This window comes from Erigeron canadensis, chromosome 8, assembly GCF_010389155.1.
Source record: "Erigeron canadensis isolate Cc75 chromosome 8, C_canadensis_v1, whole genome shotgun sequence".
Lineage (NCBI taxonomy): Eukaryota > Viridiplantae > Streptophyta > Magnoliopsida > Asterales > Asteraceae > Erigeron > Erigeron canadensis.
In genome coordinates, this window is record NC_057768.1 from 34,266,201 (window position 1) to 34,283,735 (window position 17,535).

At 30.3% G+C, this 17,535-nt stretch overlaps 2 protein-coding genes across 2 annotated transcripts; one reads left to right on the plus strand and one right to left on the minus strand.

The window, feature by feature from the left end:
* The first annotated feature begins 1,876 nt into the window (after positions 1 to 1,876).
* Positions 1,877 to 6,043, plus strand: LOC122578240 (heavy metal-associated isoprenylated plant protein 7-like). The gene is made up of 5 exons (XM_043750150.1): positions 1,877 to 2,024; positions 2,487 to 2,679; positions 3,237 to 3,445; positions 3,791 to 3,881; positions 5,480 to 6,043. Exons 1-5 carry the CDS (start codon positions 2,016 to 2,018, stop codon positions 5,905 to 5,907), a joined length of 930 nt encoding a protein of 309 aa, XP_043606085.1. The 5' UTR covers positions 1,877 to 2,015; the 3' UTR covers positions 5,908 to 6,043.
* Positions 6,044 to 9,630: 3,587 nt separating this feature from the next.
* Positions 9,631 to 12,181, minus strand: LOC122610689 (palmitoyl-acyl carrier protein thioesterase, chloroplastic-like). Its single transcript, XM_043783657.1, has 6 exons — positions 11,774 to 12,181; positions 11,386 to 11,519; positions 11,168 to 11,281; positions 10,905 to 11,082; positions 10,652 to 10,720; positions 9,631 to 9,892 (listed from the first exon to the last, which is right to left on the minus strand). Exons 1-6 carry the CDS (start codon positions 12,179 to 12,181, stop codon positions 9,638 to 9,640), a joined length of 1,158 nt encoding a protein of 385 aa, XP_043639592.1. The 3' UTR covers positions 9,631 to 9,637.
* Between the last annotated feature and the right edge of the window lie 5,354 nt (positions 12,182 to 17,535).

Below are 17,535 nucleotides of genomic sequence, written 5' to 3' on the forward strand. Positions count from 1 at the left end.
AAAAGTTTACATTTTTTACTGTGGACTTTCACAATTATTTTGTAACACCTCATTTGTCCACGGTAACTAAAAAGTTAGCGTGGACAAATGAGGTATTACAAAATAATTATGAAAGTTTACACTAAATTGTGTGAACTTTAGTTTACACACTTTTTAATGTGGAGAAATTTCTATATATATATATATATTTACACACATAAAAGCGTGACAAAATTTATAATTTATTCACGCTAATTAAAAGTGTATCATATGCTTTGATTCACGGATAGAAGTGTAATTAACAACTTATCTTTGTTTTGAGTGCAAATAAATAAAGAATATTAAATTAAAGCGACAACTTTCATTGTTCTTTTTTTTTTTTAACTAGCTACATTACTTTACATTAGGATGTAATTATCTTTTGTTTATTTCTTTTGGTTTAAAATACACATTCAACTTAGGAATGGAGTCAAAGGTGCGTTGCTAAATGCCTAAACACATGCTCTATTCTTTTCATGTGTCTTGGATCTTGCCAAGACCACTACTGACCATTTCGTTGTTCTCATCATATTCACAATCAACCATATTTTTAAACTTATCAATTTGGCAACAAAATAATGTTGTAATCCAATTATCTTATGAAGTTATGAGTTAGTTCATTTATAGGATGTTAATAAGTACATATGAATAGAAAATTTTTGTTATCACAGAGTATTAATTGGGGTCCAATTTTATACTGATCTCAAGTTGGGGTTCATTTTTGTGAATAGAAAGTTATTATCTTATTATTTTATTGATTGAGGTCCAATTTTATACTGGTCCTAAGTTGTGACCAGACAAATTATTAATTTTATCGAGGTTATTAATTTATAGAGTATTAATTTATAGAGGTTTTACTATATTTTTTAACAGATGGATAAAATTTACCCCACGACTCAAGTTATACAAGTATGATAAAAAAAATTTCTAATCAAGATATATGTGAAAGTTTCCGAACATTGCATTCCAGTACTGGTCTTGAAAATCTATTTGTATATATAATGCTTTTTCATTAAGAATTAGACAAACTAAAAACTCATCTGAAATTCATATGATGTTAACTACTACACTATCAAAGATGGTTCCTCCAACTACATTAAATTTATAACTCTCTGTAGTTTTTTAAAGAAGTACAGTAATGAATTGAACAACTCTCAAGGTAATTAATTGATTAAGTTTATTATGTCTTTACCATAAGTTTAAGTTCAAATTTCCTTATATAAATTTGCAAAAAAGAAGGTCCAAAAATATTCACATGTAACAACATTTAAATGAAAATTTTGCAAACAACCTGAAATCTTACCATGTTCGTTTGCCCGTATAGTAAGTGATGAATGAATGTAGTATTAAAGAGGGTGGTCCTATCTTTTTGATTTTTTTTCCTTTTTAATAACCGAGTAATATGATAATTGACAGTATACTAGCATATCCGATTATTTGTATCATCACAAACAAAAATCATCATACATAAGCTTATAAAAAAACCTTTTAATTTCTTTTAAAAGTAAAATTATTCCGCAAATGATGAAAAGTTCAGCATACATCGTATCAATCTACTCGTAATATTTTTTATTTTTATATCATCTATATATGTATTTGTCTTCAACCGTAACATTGAATACCTCAAAATAACCATTTGAATCGAAAATCATTGGTAAAACAGGGGGTCCTATCTGATGTGGCATCTATCAAAAGACAGGTCACGTTTAATATGAGTGCTTAAATTTGACGGGTCCCACCACCTCATCCTCCTCCTCCTCATCATCATCATCCTAGTCATCAATCACACACCTCTCATACCTCCTTTTCACCTCGATTAATACACAGACCCACTGTTTCTTACTCTGTGTTTTTGTGCCCCTCTATTCACAGTAGGCCTATATTAAATTTCATTCAACCCCTCCATTTTTTATATATACAACACCCTATCTTTTTTCTTTCCATCTTTGTGTTCACTCATTTCATTTCATTTTTTTTTTATTTTAAAAAAGCTCACAATGGGAGAGGTATGTTAAGTTAACAAAATTTTTTATCTCATTATTATTATGGTGCATAAGTTAGCTTTTTGATATGTTTTATTTTATAAAGGAGATTTATTTATTTATTTAATATTTAATATGAAATTTATTAGTAGTATATTGTTGTATGATAATATATTATTACCATTAACATTATAAGTATAAGAAAGATGACATTTTGATGTTGGTCTAAGTTAAAAATGTGTTATTTAAGCTTGTTTCTTTACTAAAAATGGAAATTTTTGTATTGTATTATTGTAAAAATAAATTTTTTTTATGTGTTTTTTATTTATTTATTTTTGATAAAAATCAGTCTTTTCATTCGGATATTTTTAAAAATGTCTCTTTATATTTATACTCCGTATTATTAAGTGGTTTCTAATAAAAATAAAATATAATAAAGGAGCTTGTATTTAGTATAGTTTTTGTTGTTAATTAATATGTATTCAGGAGGTGAAGAAGCCAGAAGAGGAGAAGAAGAAGGCGGAAGAGGAACAAAAACCGGCTGCCGGAGATGAGAAAAAGGGAGAGGAGTCAAAAGAGGCGCCGCCACCTCCGCCGCCGATGGAGGTTGTTTTGAGAGTTTTCATGCATTGTGAAGGTTGTGCTAGGAAAGTCCGGCGATGTCTCAAAGGCTTTGATGGTAATTATCATTACTTTTCTAATAAAGAAACTTTAGCTTATATGTGGAATGGACGTGGGTTTAAGTCAGCCACTTTATAAATAAAGATTTATTTATTTGATTGTTTTTTAAAAGTTAACAAAATTTAATTTATTGTAATCTTAAGATTTTACTAACCACACCTGCTTTTTTCGTATTGTTTTTTTTTAAATAATAATATTTATCATTCAAGTACTATTTAACATTAACTAAAAACTAGATTTTTTAGGAATGTTTTATTAAAGTTAAATTCAAATTTTAATATAATACGACAAACTTAACTACAGGCCTACAGATATTTCTTTTTATTGTGGAATAATTTGTTACGAATTGAATGAACTTACAAAATTAGACAAACAATTCTGTAGCAAGAAGTGTATTATGATTAATTAACCTAGATACTTAATATAAAAATATTGTAACCAAATGTTTAAAACCATCTTTGTTGATTTATTTACATAGTAACAATGTAGCGGACATGCTTAAAAATGTCTTTATTTTTTTAATTAACAAATACAATTTGAAAAACATATATGTAGGTGTGGAAGATGTTTCAACAGACTGTAAAACACATAAGGTGGTGGTGAAGGGTGATAAAGTGGATCCAATGAAGGTTCTTGAAAGAGTCCAAAAAAAGAGTCACCGGAAAGTTGAACTTCTGTCGCCGGTTCCAAAACCGCCGGCTGAGGAAGAGGCCAAGAAGCCGGAGAAAGAAGAACCACCTAAACCTGAAGAAAAGAAAGATGAGGTAGTTAATTACTTATCTTTTTTGTATTTCAAAATACATATCTTTTTTTGTCATTTTGAAGTAGTAGTTTATATAAATAAATATATAAATAATGTTGGTGATAACGGAATAAAAATATTATTAATAACTTATTACATACGCATAAAAGATTTTATATATTGACATATTAAATATCAATTGCTTAATTTTCTAGTAATAAAGTATCAATCTGTCAATTATTTTTTACATTACTAGTAAAACCCTATAATTAACAATATCTAAATTCGCCAACAAAATACGGATCGGACTTATGTATGTTTTATGGCTCCCTTACTTATTTGTTTTATTTTTTCCGGTGAAATGAAGCCGCCGCCGGTGATTACAGTGGTTTTAAAAGTACACATGCATTGTGAAGCTTGTGCCCAAGAAATTAGAAAACGGATTCTTCGGATGAAAGGTACGAGTAATTATTTTATTAACTTTTCAAATAAAAATGAAACTTTGAAACCTGTTTTTGTTCACGCATTGAATCGGGACTTTTTTTCTTTGAAATAAAAAATATTAATGTACATGCTTTTATGATTTATCAATATCTCTATCACTATTTTGTATAGTACAAAATTCAAGAAAATCTCAACCACCAATTGTTAGTGTCACGGAAAATGACAAAATCTAGGCCAGTTAAATTTATATCACTCATAGACCACAAACTTTTTTCAATGACCGATAAGACATCAACTCATGAGTTTTGATTTCTGAATATTACTCTGTATAACATTTTAAGTACTCTGTATTATTTTTATCAATCCAGACATAACTTATATGCTTGATAAATATTAGTAGCGAGAAAATTAATATCTAAAAATCTAAAATGTTATTATGTTTGTAAATGATTATATTTCACATTGCAATGCATATTTATAGAAGTGGTGACATAACATACAAACCATTTATGCATGTCAATGTGTGATGTGTCGTACGATTTACCAAATTCTTATATTTATATATCCACTAGCGAATTTACCCGGGTTCAACCCGGATTTTTTAATTAAAATTATAAAACTATAAAATATGCATGTAATTTTTGTCATTAATATATTATAAATCGATATGGAGATGATAAATTAAAAAAATTTCTTTGTTTGTAATCAAAGATTATGAACTTTAAATAAGTATTTAGTGAGTTATTTTTAATTAAAAATATTATAATATATTTATGACATCATAATTAAAATAAAGACCTTTTAAAATTAAATACAGACTTGTCATATCATAATTTTTTTTAAAATATTTTTGAAAGACAATTGGCTTTTATTTAGTACAGAGATTGCTATTAAATCTTTTTGTTTCTTTTTCACATGCATATGTACTTGATATTAAATATAAAATAAAATTTTTTTGAGACGATGATGACACGTGATTAATGCATATATATAAGTACTCTTTAAGAAAAAAATATGAAAGCATGTGTGGGTCTTAAGATTTTTGCACTACATGATAATGCATAATGCATTTGAGGTAAACTTTTAAAGAGCCTTTGGTTGTGAAAAACGTTTTTTAATTTTTAATTTCTAATTTTCTAACAAATGAAAAGAGTATTCTATCTCTACAAAACAAATGAAACAATTGTGAAAACGCTTTTAAAACTTGAGAATAGAAAACATTTTGAGGCTTTTAAAATTTAGAAAATGAAAAGTGAAAAACAAATAAAAAAAAATGTTTTCTAAATTTCCATATAAAAGTGGAACACAATGTTTTTATTTTAAAAAACTATGTTTTGAACGCGTTTTCTGTTTTTCATGAAAAACAAAAATGAAAAAACAAAAGGTGTTTTCGACCACTAGATGCACTCTTAGTTTTTATATTTTTCAAAAAACTACGACACCGCTACAATATTTTTCCCATCTACAATATTAGAGTTATTTTTAGTGCCTTTCTTCGCCTTTTGGACACCCTCTAACGTTATATATTTGTGCTTCAGATGTACGTAGGTTGATTTTAAGGTTGTATTGTTATTGTTCTAATAAACCTTCTTTTTTGGGTATAATTTAACAGGGGTGGAAAGTGCGGTACCAGATCTAAAGAGTTCTCAGGTGACAGTTAAAGGCACTTTCACAGCAACAGAGCTGTTGGATTACATTCACAAAAGAACCGGAAAACAGGCCATCATTGTTAAGCAAGACCCCGACCCGAAAAAGGATGAGGAAAACAATGGTAAAGACGAGAAAAAGGACGGTGAAAAGAAGGAAGAGAAAAAAGGCGACGAAGGTGGTGGTGATGATAAGCAAGAAATGATGCCGGAAGATATTTTGGCCGCATTGGAGATGAGAAAAAATGAATACAATTATTATTATCAACCTGCAAATTACCAAATGTACCCGCCAAGATATGCACCAGAAGCAGCATCATATCATCCATACCCCCCATTACCTCCACCACAAATGTTTAGTGATGAAAACCCCAATGCCTGCATTGTTATGTAAATACGAAAATAAAGGGTATGGTTTAAGAATTATTAAGATTGGTTGGTGTTTGAGTTTTTGTAATGGTCTCCACTACATGTTTGTTGGACTTATTGTATGGAGTATCAAAAGTCTGCGGAAAACAAAAGCTTTAGAATTTTGTGGGACTTTATTTGGTTTAGTATACGGGGGTGTAAGTAATTTTTACACTTTTTTTTATTGTGTGAATGTAACTTTCATTTTGTTATGTAACTAACTCGCTAAATTGAACGATTAATGTAAAAGTGTATACGTGGCACACCATATGAGCTGCCACGTAGAAGTTTTTGATTGGTCAACGTAAAAATTTTACATTAATCGTTCAAATTTAGCAGGTTAGTTACATACAATGAACCAAATGAAAGTTACATTCACACAATAGGAAAAATGTAAAAGTTACTTATACTTCCAGATACTTAACCCGACTTTACTTTATCTTTAAACTTCCGAAAAAAAATATTGTTTGTTACATAGTTTTCAAGATCACAAGCCCCACGATTAAATTTACCAATTTCGACCAAATCTTTCACAGTGAAAAAGAAAAAAGATCTTGCCTTGTATCGTATACTTTTTTGATACCAAATCTCCATTGCTATCGAACACTCACAAAACAAATGGTTCGCCGATCCAGGGACATTATTACACAAACCTCAACGTACCTCACGAAAACCACAATTCTGCACTTGTTGACCCAGGAGTGCCGGAATATGATCCATCACCACTCTCCATAGAACTTAACATTAAATTTCTTTGCTACCAAATTCGACCACTTGAAAACAACCCGGTTATTAAAATCCATTCCGCTTATAAAAAAATATATATATTTCATCGACTTAGCTGAGAACTTGTTCACTTTCCCCCTTAGCCATAATACCCACTTGTCAATTCTTTCAGCCATACGAACCTGAGCCAATTTACTAGACAGCTCGACCCATTGCCCCATACTATTAACACAACATCCCTACTTTAGTAATAAGCTAGATTCAACACCACCTATCCTATTTTTGGCAGTTGGCTCACACCTAGGTAATTCTAGATAGCTATATATGCTTTAATTGTATATCTGACTTTTATTTTTGAAGATAAGATATATATGATTGACAAGACATTATGATAGCTAGGGAGCCATTCGTGTTGGGTTGAATGTCGTCATTTTGTACTTAATTTGTAGCATCTTCTGAGAGTGGCTCATTTTCCACCTATTATCAATTTGGTCAAATTAGCTTCTCGATGTACCTTAGAAAATACTACTATACCTTTTGTACTTCAAAATTTCCAAGAGGATCTGTGTTTATTCTGTGATACAAGATGTATATTATTTTAAATCTAGTGAAACATACATAAATGATAAATCATTGTAGTATTTTGAGTCACGATGTTATTAACTCGTTACTGATACTTTTTTCATGGATGATGATGTTAGAATATATATATATATATAAACTTCTTTCAGATGAAAGAAAGTTTTACATCAGGAAAGTACGTAATGCACCCACGGTATACACGACTATCCACGATCACACAGGTCAAGAAGTTAACCATCTGCGACCACACGTGAAAATAAAAATTTTGAAATATTCGTCTGGGTATACATACCATGATACCAATTAACGTCTAAAACTACTGATATATTGTAATATTAAGGTGGACCATCCACCAAAAAAATTAGTACGACTTATAAGTTAAATCGTGGACCAAAAGATTATTTAAATGCATTTATATTAGTTTAGACTTTAGATTATAAATATTTTTTTAAAACAATAATCTAAATTATTTAGACTTTCGAAATATATCTTATTAATCCACTTTAATGCACACATGTGCAAAGTGAGAATCGAAACCAGATTGATTCTTTTAAGGTCAAATTTCTTAACTATCAATAAATCATTAGCCTCATTGGCCTAATATTAAAATTATTAATACAAATTGTGAATACATTTATTTTTGTGAATTTTCTTCATTTTACTATATTATTTTTATAATTTAATGTGTGTGTATGGTTTAAGATTTTGTTTATGAGATGTGTTGTTTATATTATGTGTTGTAAAATTGATATTTTGCCTACAATATAGTTTGAAATTTTGTCTATAATTTGTCTTATAAGAAGTTAAGCCAATCCTCCAATCTAATATTTATATGCGGTTCCTGTACAAAAACCCATAAACCATAAAAAACAAAAGCATCAAAAAAACAATAGTTGAATATATATTATTCGTATATTACGCGCATACATGCATTTCGGTGACAGAAACATAACCTATACTTTCTCAAATACTAACAAAATAATAATTTTTGGAAAGAGAGAAAACATCTAAAAGAAACATATGAATGTGGTAAAAGCAAATTAAAAAACATTATATGCCACAATACTTTAGAAACTAAAAGACTAACTTTTAAATAACTTAATGTAGTCAGCTTTTCTAGGAGACGGGAACAATACTAATTTTAATAACTTAAATCTGCAGACTTGAATATAAACAGTTTCAATGTTTCATATACTAATAAAAATAATCCTTATTTTATATGTCTAATAATTAGCAATATTACTCGTATATCATAAGTATAAAGTACATCATATAACTCGTGAAGAAGATATCAAAATAGAGTCCTATTCCAAGTGTTTTTTGTTTAGAAAATGCCTTACTTTTGATATAATTTTTATTAACCGTTGACCTAGTAAATAATTTGAATATACTTAAAGTTAATTGGACTGAACATACAATTTGGTTGCAAAACCTTATGTCTTCATAATACGAGTAATTTGTTTCTCATAGTCACCCTAGCTTTTAAGATATTTTTTTTATGTTAAATATATAACTCGTGTCGGAGAACTTTAAGAAATTGTGTAATACCAGTTGGTGCTAATACATATCTTTTTCATTGCTTTTCTACTGATTAACCAGACGAAGAGTAGTGGCAAACATAGCTGGGAGTCCGGGACACTCAATTTGTTTACGTAGATATAAATTTAAAACTTACTTTCTTGTTTCAAATTTATTATCCCAAAATAAAAATCGCAAACTAAATGAAGGATTAACATGATCACAACCATGGACTTGTCAAACTTTCAGAATAAACATTCAGTGCCTTGACAAACCTACTTTACTAAACATCATATCACGCGATGATTTTTTGTTAAAATTTTGAATCGGCCCAAATTTAATTGGGCTGGAGTCCTGTTTGCTGCTTACTTCTTATAAACGACCTCGAGCTTTAAATATCAAAATTATTAGTACTAATTTCAGATAATTAATACAACTCAAATTTTAATATTTCTAAACATACTTGATTACTTATAATTGATTTTATTTCAAAAACAATGATAAAAAAAATCAATATACATCAGAAAACATATATATCTAATAAACGACATGAGCAAACCTCTAAACCTATTCACGAGTAAAGATCAAACTTTAAACATAAGACTTGAAACAAGATAATTAAGTTCAAGCTTAGGCGAACTCAAGGTCAGCTTGGCTGGTCAAGAAAGGAGTCCGGAAGTAGTTTCTAGGATACCCAGATTACGCCGCATACCTTTGAATTAAAGACCAGCCTTTCTCAAACAAGCTACTGATCGAATAGAAAAAATCTATTTCGTTTGCTTAAACTTCACTTAAAAAAATTTGAACCTGATAACAAACTAGTGAAAAACTGTTGCAAGTTTAATTTATAATAGAATAGAATATAGAATAGAAGCAAATATTATATAATCTCAATGCTTTGAAATCCATACTGTTCTTGCTCTAACAATTTCGGCTTCATCATCTTGCATTCTAAGCAAATGTGTACATTCCAAATTTGTTGTGCCGGATACATTAGAAGTCGCACGACTAATGTTGTTATCTTCATAAAGGCTTGTTTTCATACTTGTTAAAGAATCGAGCATATCAGATTGTCGACATTCCCTTCTGTATTCCAGTGTTAAGCTACCCATGTTGTACTTTTCTAACACTTGCATTGGTACACTCTGCATATAGAAATCTCCAATTTATACATCTAATTTAACAATCACAATTGTTCTAACTCATAACGAACATATTTCTTGCACCACTTTAATTTCTACAACATTTTCACTTCATTTTCTTCCAATAGGAATCAAGATTTACAATACAGTACTTAGACATTTCAACCAAATTATTTATGCTTGGGCCATTTTCAGCCAAATTCATCCAGCCCAATATAAGCTTAATGGGTTCCATTTTTAAGCCATATTGTGATAGAGGGATTGGGCATTACCATTCAAAAACTCTAATACCACTTGTTTGTGATCGTTTCAGCCCAGCTTATCAAGCCTTAATATGCTAAAATGGGTTCCATTTTAAAACCATATATTTGATGATACAAAAAGTAGCCAATAAGTTTATATAATCAAACTAGATTTGGTGAATATTCTTAGGAAAATCCCGGGATGAAGATTCATTACAAACTGTAGAGGGTAACCAGTCAAGACGAGAAGTACTTTGATCGGAATTTTAGGATACAATATGACATTTCGGCCTTAAATGAGTAAAAATTGAACTTTTGACCTTTGTCTTCTGAGACATGGTAAGCCTTGTATATGAATTGTTTTTAGACCTTAAAGCATTAAATGTTTACTTTCTCAAAACCGGGTAACTATACATACATGATTCGTAGTATGAATGTAATATACTTTTAGACTTTCTATAAGTTTATTCACAATCGATATAATTAAGATGAGAGAAAGAGTCTAATAGATCAGGAATACCTCCAAAATCCAGCCAATGTACTTTACATTATTTACATGTTGATTGGCATCCATGTCGCTCCAACTTGGCTGCATTAAACAATAATTTTCATTCTTAATACAGTAATTGTTTCAATTTAACCAAGATCAACACAAGAAATAAAAGCTAAGCAGGTTTTCCTTTCCTTAATAAGCAAAACAAGAAAAAATTAAACAACTAACTAATTAACATCGTTCTTAACACATTAAGCTTTCTACATTTTAGGGAACTTACAGCTATACTGGGCCGAATTTTTGCAGCAGTTTCATCCGTAAGTTTTTTGATCTTTTCGTGATCAATATATTCAGTAGGAATTGCATCTCTACTCAGATAAAACGGTGTCACTTCGTTTCTAACTTCATCTGGGATCTTGGATAACTTCCTTGTTTCTCTGTTCATGATTACCCATGTACTGCAAATACAATTATATATGATCATCACATACATGCATCAAGCTAGCTTAATTATTATATAGATAGAGAAAACCCGTGTTGAACCTTGTGGCTCTAGTTATAATTTTCTGGGACACGAAATCACGAATAATCCAGTCTCTTCTCATTCCATTTTTACCAGCTGCATCTACCCACGTATCAATCTCGATTACATCTCCCCTGTCAGTCAATATTGTAATAAAGAAAAGAAAACTCCTCTGAAATGAAATTGAGTGTACGTACGTAATTGAAGGATTACTAGCTAGCAGTAGCAGCTTAATTACCATGAACTATATTTTTCGACTTGAACATGGATCCGTGTGACCACCCATATCAGTTTCCGGAGACTCATTTCATGAGTGGCACCGAATCCATCTCCTGCCAAACCGGCACTTGTGACGTGATTCAGAGCCGTTTCCTTCAAAACAAACATTTAATTAATTAATATGGATCGGACGTGACGTACACATCTTGTAGCCACCTTGTTGAAAAAGAGGACGCATGGGCCTGAGGGTCACATTTGCTAAAATGGGGTCACTGGTCCAACCATGGACAGCGACCCCATTTTTAGTAGCAAAAGATTGTTCAATATATACATTTATATATTGAACAAAATTGATAAGATAGGTCATAACAAAAGCATAATTAAAATATGTAACCTAGCTAGTCTACCTGTAATAGATTCATCAATGTTTCCATGGTGGCGGTTTTATCAGGTCCGATTTCATAAGATCTAATAGCAAAAGTCTGTCGATAAACATATCGATTCTCCACAAACCTACCTAAAAGAACCCCGCGATCATTGGGTTCGTCAAACCTACAATCTTTACTAATACGACCTAGATCATGTCCTAAATGCACCCCATTCACCTTCTTCCCATTCACCGTTTCCACCCCTTTATCAATGTTTGCCTTCACCGTAAATGATTGCGCCCTCAATATCTTTGCGTTTTTCCAACCCGGGGCCAATAAATTACCCACCTTGAAAATATTGATCTTTTTTGAAGTATATTGAACATTATGACCCTTGTTTTGTGAATAATAGCCTTGTACAAGATGAATGTGGTTTGATGATGCCATTGATGTCAAGGCTGCTATTGACATCACAAATTAATTACGAATATATATATATATATATATATATATGGAGAAAAAAAAATATAGGATGTTAATTATTAGAGATATCTTCAAGTTGATGGTTCTTGGCTTACCAATATGGAAAGAAAAACGTTGGTGCAACTACTCGATCTATATTATTGTGTTTTGAAATTAAGGTTCCGTATCCAACAGGAATGGAAGCTAGTGACGACATTGGTGATCAGGAAAACTATTAAGAATAATAATAAATATTAGTGTGTGTGTTTTGTAGGTGAACCACCATAACGAGTGGGAGAAAAAAAAAAAAATAGCTGAGTTTTTAGTACGTCATTGAGTTATACGCAAAATTAGGGAGTTTTGGTGGGTACCAATTAAGTATTCTATTGATTTTGATCTATGTTGTTATTTTTAAGATAGATGTGTATGAGGTTTGCAGGATAACGATACTCTCTACGGGCGAAGCTAATAGAGGGACTGACGGGTTCTTAGCCCTTGTCAACCGTTAATGTTTTCCATTACATAGTTAGCTCGTAGCTGACTAGTACAAAGATTTTTTTGAACCGAGCCACCCCAATCTATATATGTTTGATTTTTAGTCATGACAGTTTAATTAAAACTTTTAAATTGAACCCATAAAAATAAACCATCGTAATAAAATACTATTTTACTAACGTTTTATTAAATGGTTATATATTTCACATTACATTGTATATAATGATTGGGAAACGAAGACGGTTGAGTCCCCGCTTTCGATACTCTCTAAGGGCCTGTTTGTTTTTTTAACCATTAAGTGACTGAATGAATAAATAACGTATGTATTAATTAAGCCAATACAGTTGTTTTTTGTTTATTAAGTCAGGAAAACAAACATTTTTGATGACTTAATAGATTAAGTATTTTTGATTAAGTCATGACTTAATTTATTAAGTCCCAAACAAACACCACCTAAGTTTAGTAAACAGTTTTATCTATTAAATTGATTCTTATTAATGTAAAAATGTATAAGGTTTTTAATGTGAGACTGACTTTTTATTTATTTAGTTTTCATATTTCACAACATCATTTTTATAGGTCACCGACTATCATGAATTTTAAAGTATGATATGATTTATACTTACTCGTAGAATTTAAATTAAATCTTTTTTCAGAAAATCATTGATCATTACGTGTTGACGTGTTGTGCGGATAGTCGGATACTAATATACTACTAGATATTAGATTCGTGTCCAACATTAGACACAGGGCTTACCACATTATTTATACAAAATACTTGGATAACAATTAACTGCGAACATTATGGAAACATAAAATTAATTCATAAAAAGTGAAAAATTGTACACTTTATTTATATGAATCTTGAATGCAGTTTATATTGGTTTGTATTAAAGATTCAATTAAGATAATCGTAAATCTACCATTTGTTGTATATGATATTGGATGTGGGATAGGGATTTATGTTTCCTATTGTATGTAAGATTTTTAGAGTTCATACTCTGTATTTTGTTAATACTAAATATTAAATATTCATATTTATAATTTATAATTATCCAATCTAGTATTATACATATGGATGAATAGTCGACTTTATATTTTGTTTATAAAATATTGCTATAAAGTTTTAATAGTTTTTAATAACCTAATATTTGTCTTTAGGTTGAGTTGTAATTATTAGATTAAAATTATCTAGTTATAGTTTAATATTGGGTTTAGTATGCCAGAATGCAACAAACTATGCCCAAAAGGTTATAGTATACACGAACTAACCGACCAATAAAAAAAACCTCACACGTGGCCTGTTCAAATTTTTTTTTTTTTACATGTGGCAGCTCGTATGAGCTGGCACGTATACACATTGCATAATTTGAACATTTTTACTAAGTTTATGCATACAATAGAAAAAAACGTTAGTTCGTGTACACTATAACCTTTTGGGCATAGTTTGTTGCATTCCGCCGTACTAATCCCTATAATATTTACATGTTGTAGTCAAATTTCAATTTAATGAAATTGAGCGATATGATTGGTCAATAAGTTATTAGTTCAACTGTTTTACAGTATATACTAGATATTAGACCTGTGTCAAATACACGGGTTTATTAAATTGTCAATATAAAAAATATTGTATGCAAAACAAAATACTTATAGGTTATATAAAAGTATACTTTAAAAATTTGAGATACTCATTACTTCAAAAATACATATACGAATTTGAGTCTAATATGGATTTGAAGAATGGAAAGGAAGGGGAGATGGACGGATTTGAAGTATATGGAAGAAATGAGAAGATTGGGAAATTAGATGTTCTTCTTGGGTTCATATACAGATAAGTTGGTTGAATATTTGTTTACATGCATATCTACCAATAAACTAAAAAAAAAATTGAGATGTTTTTAAAACGACACGTGGCGTAATCCTTGATCGACATATGCCCTTTTAATTTATCTATTTTATTAAATTATCTTTTTTCATTGAATATAAATTCATTTTCCTTATTAGACTTAGAATTAAACTATAACTCTAAGCTTATAGATACAAAACACATATTAACTATTATGATTCATCGTTTCCTCATTAATAAAGTAGTGTATTTTTTTTTTCTTAATTCTTCAACTTATATTACTTATAATAAGTTAACAATATAAAAACTTCAAAAAATTGAGTTTACGATCCGAAATCGCAAGGCTATTTGCCGTCATCCTCTATGCTTACAATTTTTTATTTTGATGTGATTTCTAAACTTTAACTAAACATATATTATATTTATCATTACTGTTTATTATAACTTAACTTCGATCATCGGTTTACTTCAACCACAATTTATTTTAACAAATCATGTATGAGGCTTATACAAAAATTTTTTTATCATACAATCTATATACCTACCGTATATCGTACGGATATTAGAAATAGATATAGATATAATTAATATTGTAGAATTTATATATATATATAATTAATGTTGATAGGCTTGTCGACATTATTGTATTTGTTATTATCTAGAGTTACAATTAGATTAGAATAACTTATATAATAATTGTAATTATCTATATAGTAATTATCTATAGAAAATTTGTTGGTCGACTAACATAATTTAAATTTAATTAATTGAATTAAGTCACATGTGTTATTTGTAAAATTAGACAAATTGAGAGTTTTGATTAATTATCTATATAGTAATTATCTATAGAAATTTTGTTGGTCGACTAACATAATTTAAATTTAATTAATTGAATTAAGTCACATGTGTTATTTGTAAAATTAGACAAATTGAGAGTTTTGATTGGTCGATTAATGTTTGATCAATTGCCTTTTAGTATATGATGTGTGAAATCGAGTTTAATAATTTATAACAAGATCTACCGCTTACTGACTACAACACACTTACGGGCAGTGTACCCGTTCGTATATAATATAGTTAATTGGTAAGACCAGGATCGAACACAAGGACTGAATGTTGTACTTAAGGTTGTAAAAATGTAAATCAAGAGAAAGTTTGGTTTGTGACCGAATTGTCACTTTGTGTTTAGAAAAGTTAGTTTGCGGAAATTAAAACAAATTAGTAATTCCGAAGAATTAATCGAAAATGGTTTTAGTGTAAACAATAATTAAAAAGCCATCTATGTCGAATCCGCTCCACAAAAAGTCTAGGTTGCATATGGTTTAAGCTCAAAATTCAATAATGTTGGTGATAATAATCGTGACAAGTCAAAAACACAAACGGGTGCACTCCGTTTGTAAAATCAACTCAATCACCTAATCAACTCAATTTCTTGCAACAAGTGGTACCACCAACCCTATTGCAATTCCTTGAACTAACTAGTTCGTTTGATTATTTAAATAACAATTTTATTTTTGTGAAAGAAACATGGTACCACCAACCGTTAAATCCACTTAACAAAGTAATTTCTATTAAACTTGTATTCTTTACTATCATACCATGACCTAGCAAAAGTTATTTATAGACAAACAACTAAAATAATACTTGCATTCAACTAGTACCACTATCGAAGAACACAAATACTACCAAGAACACAAATTTAAGTAGAAGAAATCACTTCATTAAGATCTTGACAAAATGTTAAGTAAAACCAACTTGAATTCAAAATACTATGCAACCATAACTAATTGTTTCACTTCATCTTCATAGATGTATAAAGATTTAGCTACTCATAATGTTAAAATTTAAAGATTGAAATAAGAAGGAAGACATAATGTACCAAATATGAAGTAATAATCCAAATCGAGGTTACAATCTAGCTACAATCACTAAACAAGAGCCAAATTCAATCTTTAAATCTTCCAATGATGTTGGAGTGATGAAAACCCTTAGAAAACCTTGAAAAACGGCCGAAGTATAAGTGTGTGAGCTAAAGTGTCCAAGACTAGGGTTTGGGTGGAATGGTGGATGGTATTTATACCCCAAGAGAGAGAAAATGGTGATGTCAGCTCGATCTCGCGCCGCTAGAACCCTTCCTCGCGTCGCTAGGAGCATTTTTAAGCAATTCTGATCAACGAACATTGAAACTCGTGGCGCTAGTACTGAATCTCGTGGCGCTACTGGACTTGGTGCAGCAACTCGTGCCACTAGCCAGCCAGCTAGCGCCGCTAGTTTAGTCGTTAGTGCTTATGGACCCTTTTTTAGTCGTTTTCTACCATTTGTGAGCGATAAACTTGCTTTAGACCTGAAATCACTAGCAAATACCATAAAGCACCACAAAACATGTATAAACGGCTATCAACGTGTCTAAAACGTCCAAATTGTATGAGGAAAACACGTATAAATTGAGACATATCAAACCTCCCCACACTTAAACCTTGCTTGTCCTCAAGCAAGTATGCACTTAAACAAACCTCAAAACTCAAACAAAACAAAACAAAATTTTATAAAACAATCTATAGTTAAATGGGAAGTTTCCAACCAAGCGGTGTTGAATACCAAAAGCAAATGCATTTAGAAACTAATGAGCAAAGTTTTAGACGAAATCAGAAAATTCTACTAATCTAAAGCAAAACCATCTTTCGGTTACAATTAAAATCCTTCCTAGGCTTGTGTTCACCTCTTTAACATTTCTATCATTCCAATTTGCCTTAAGCTCGCTCTTACTAAGCTTATAATCCACTAGCAAGCATCACAATTATTATTAGCAACATAAGCAATATTCCACAATGACTATTGGTATATTCGTCCACTTAAACACTCACGCCATTGGTTTTCCATAAGGTTTTCATTACGTTATACTTATGAGTCTCTTGACAAAACATACTCCTACGGTCTAGAATTGCAACTCTATCCACATATTAGGTGATCATACGAAAGTGTACTTTAAGCGTCCGGC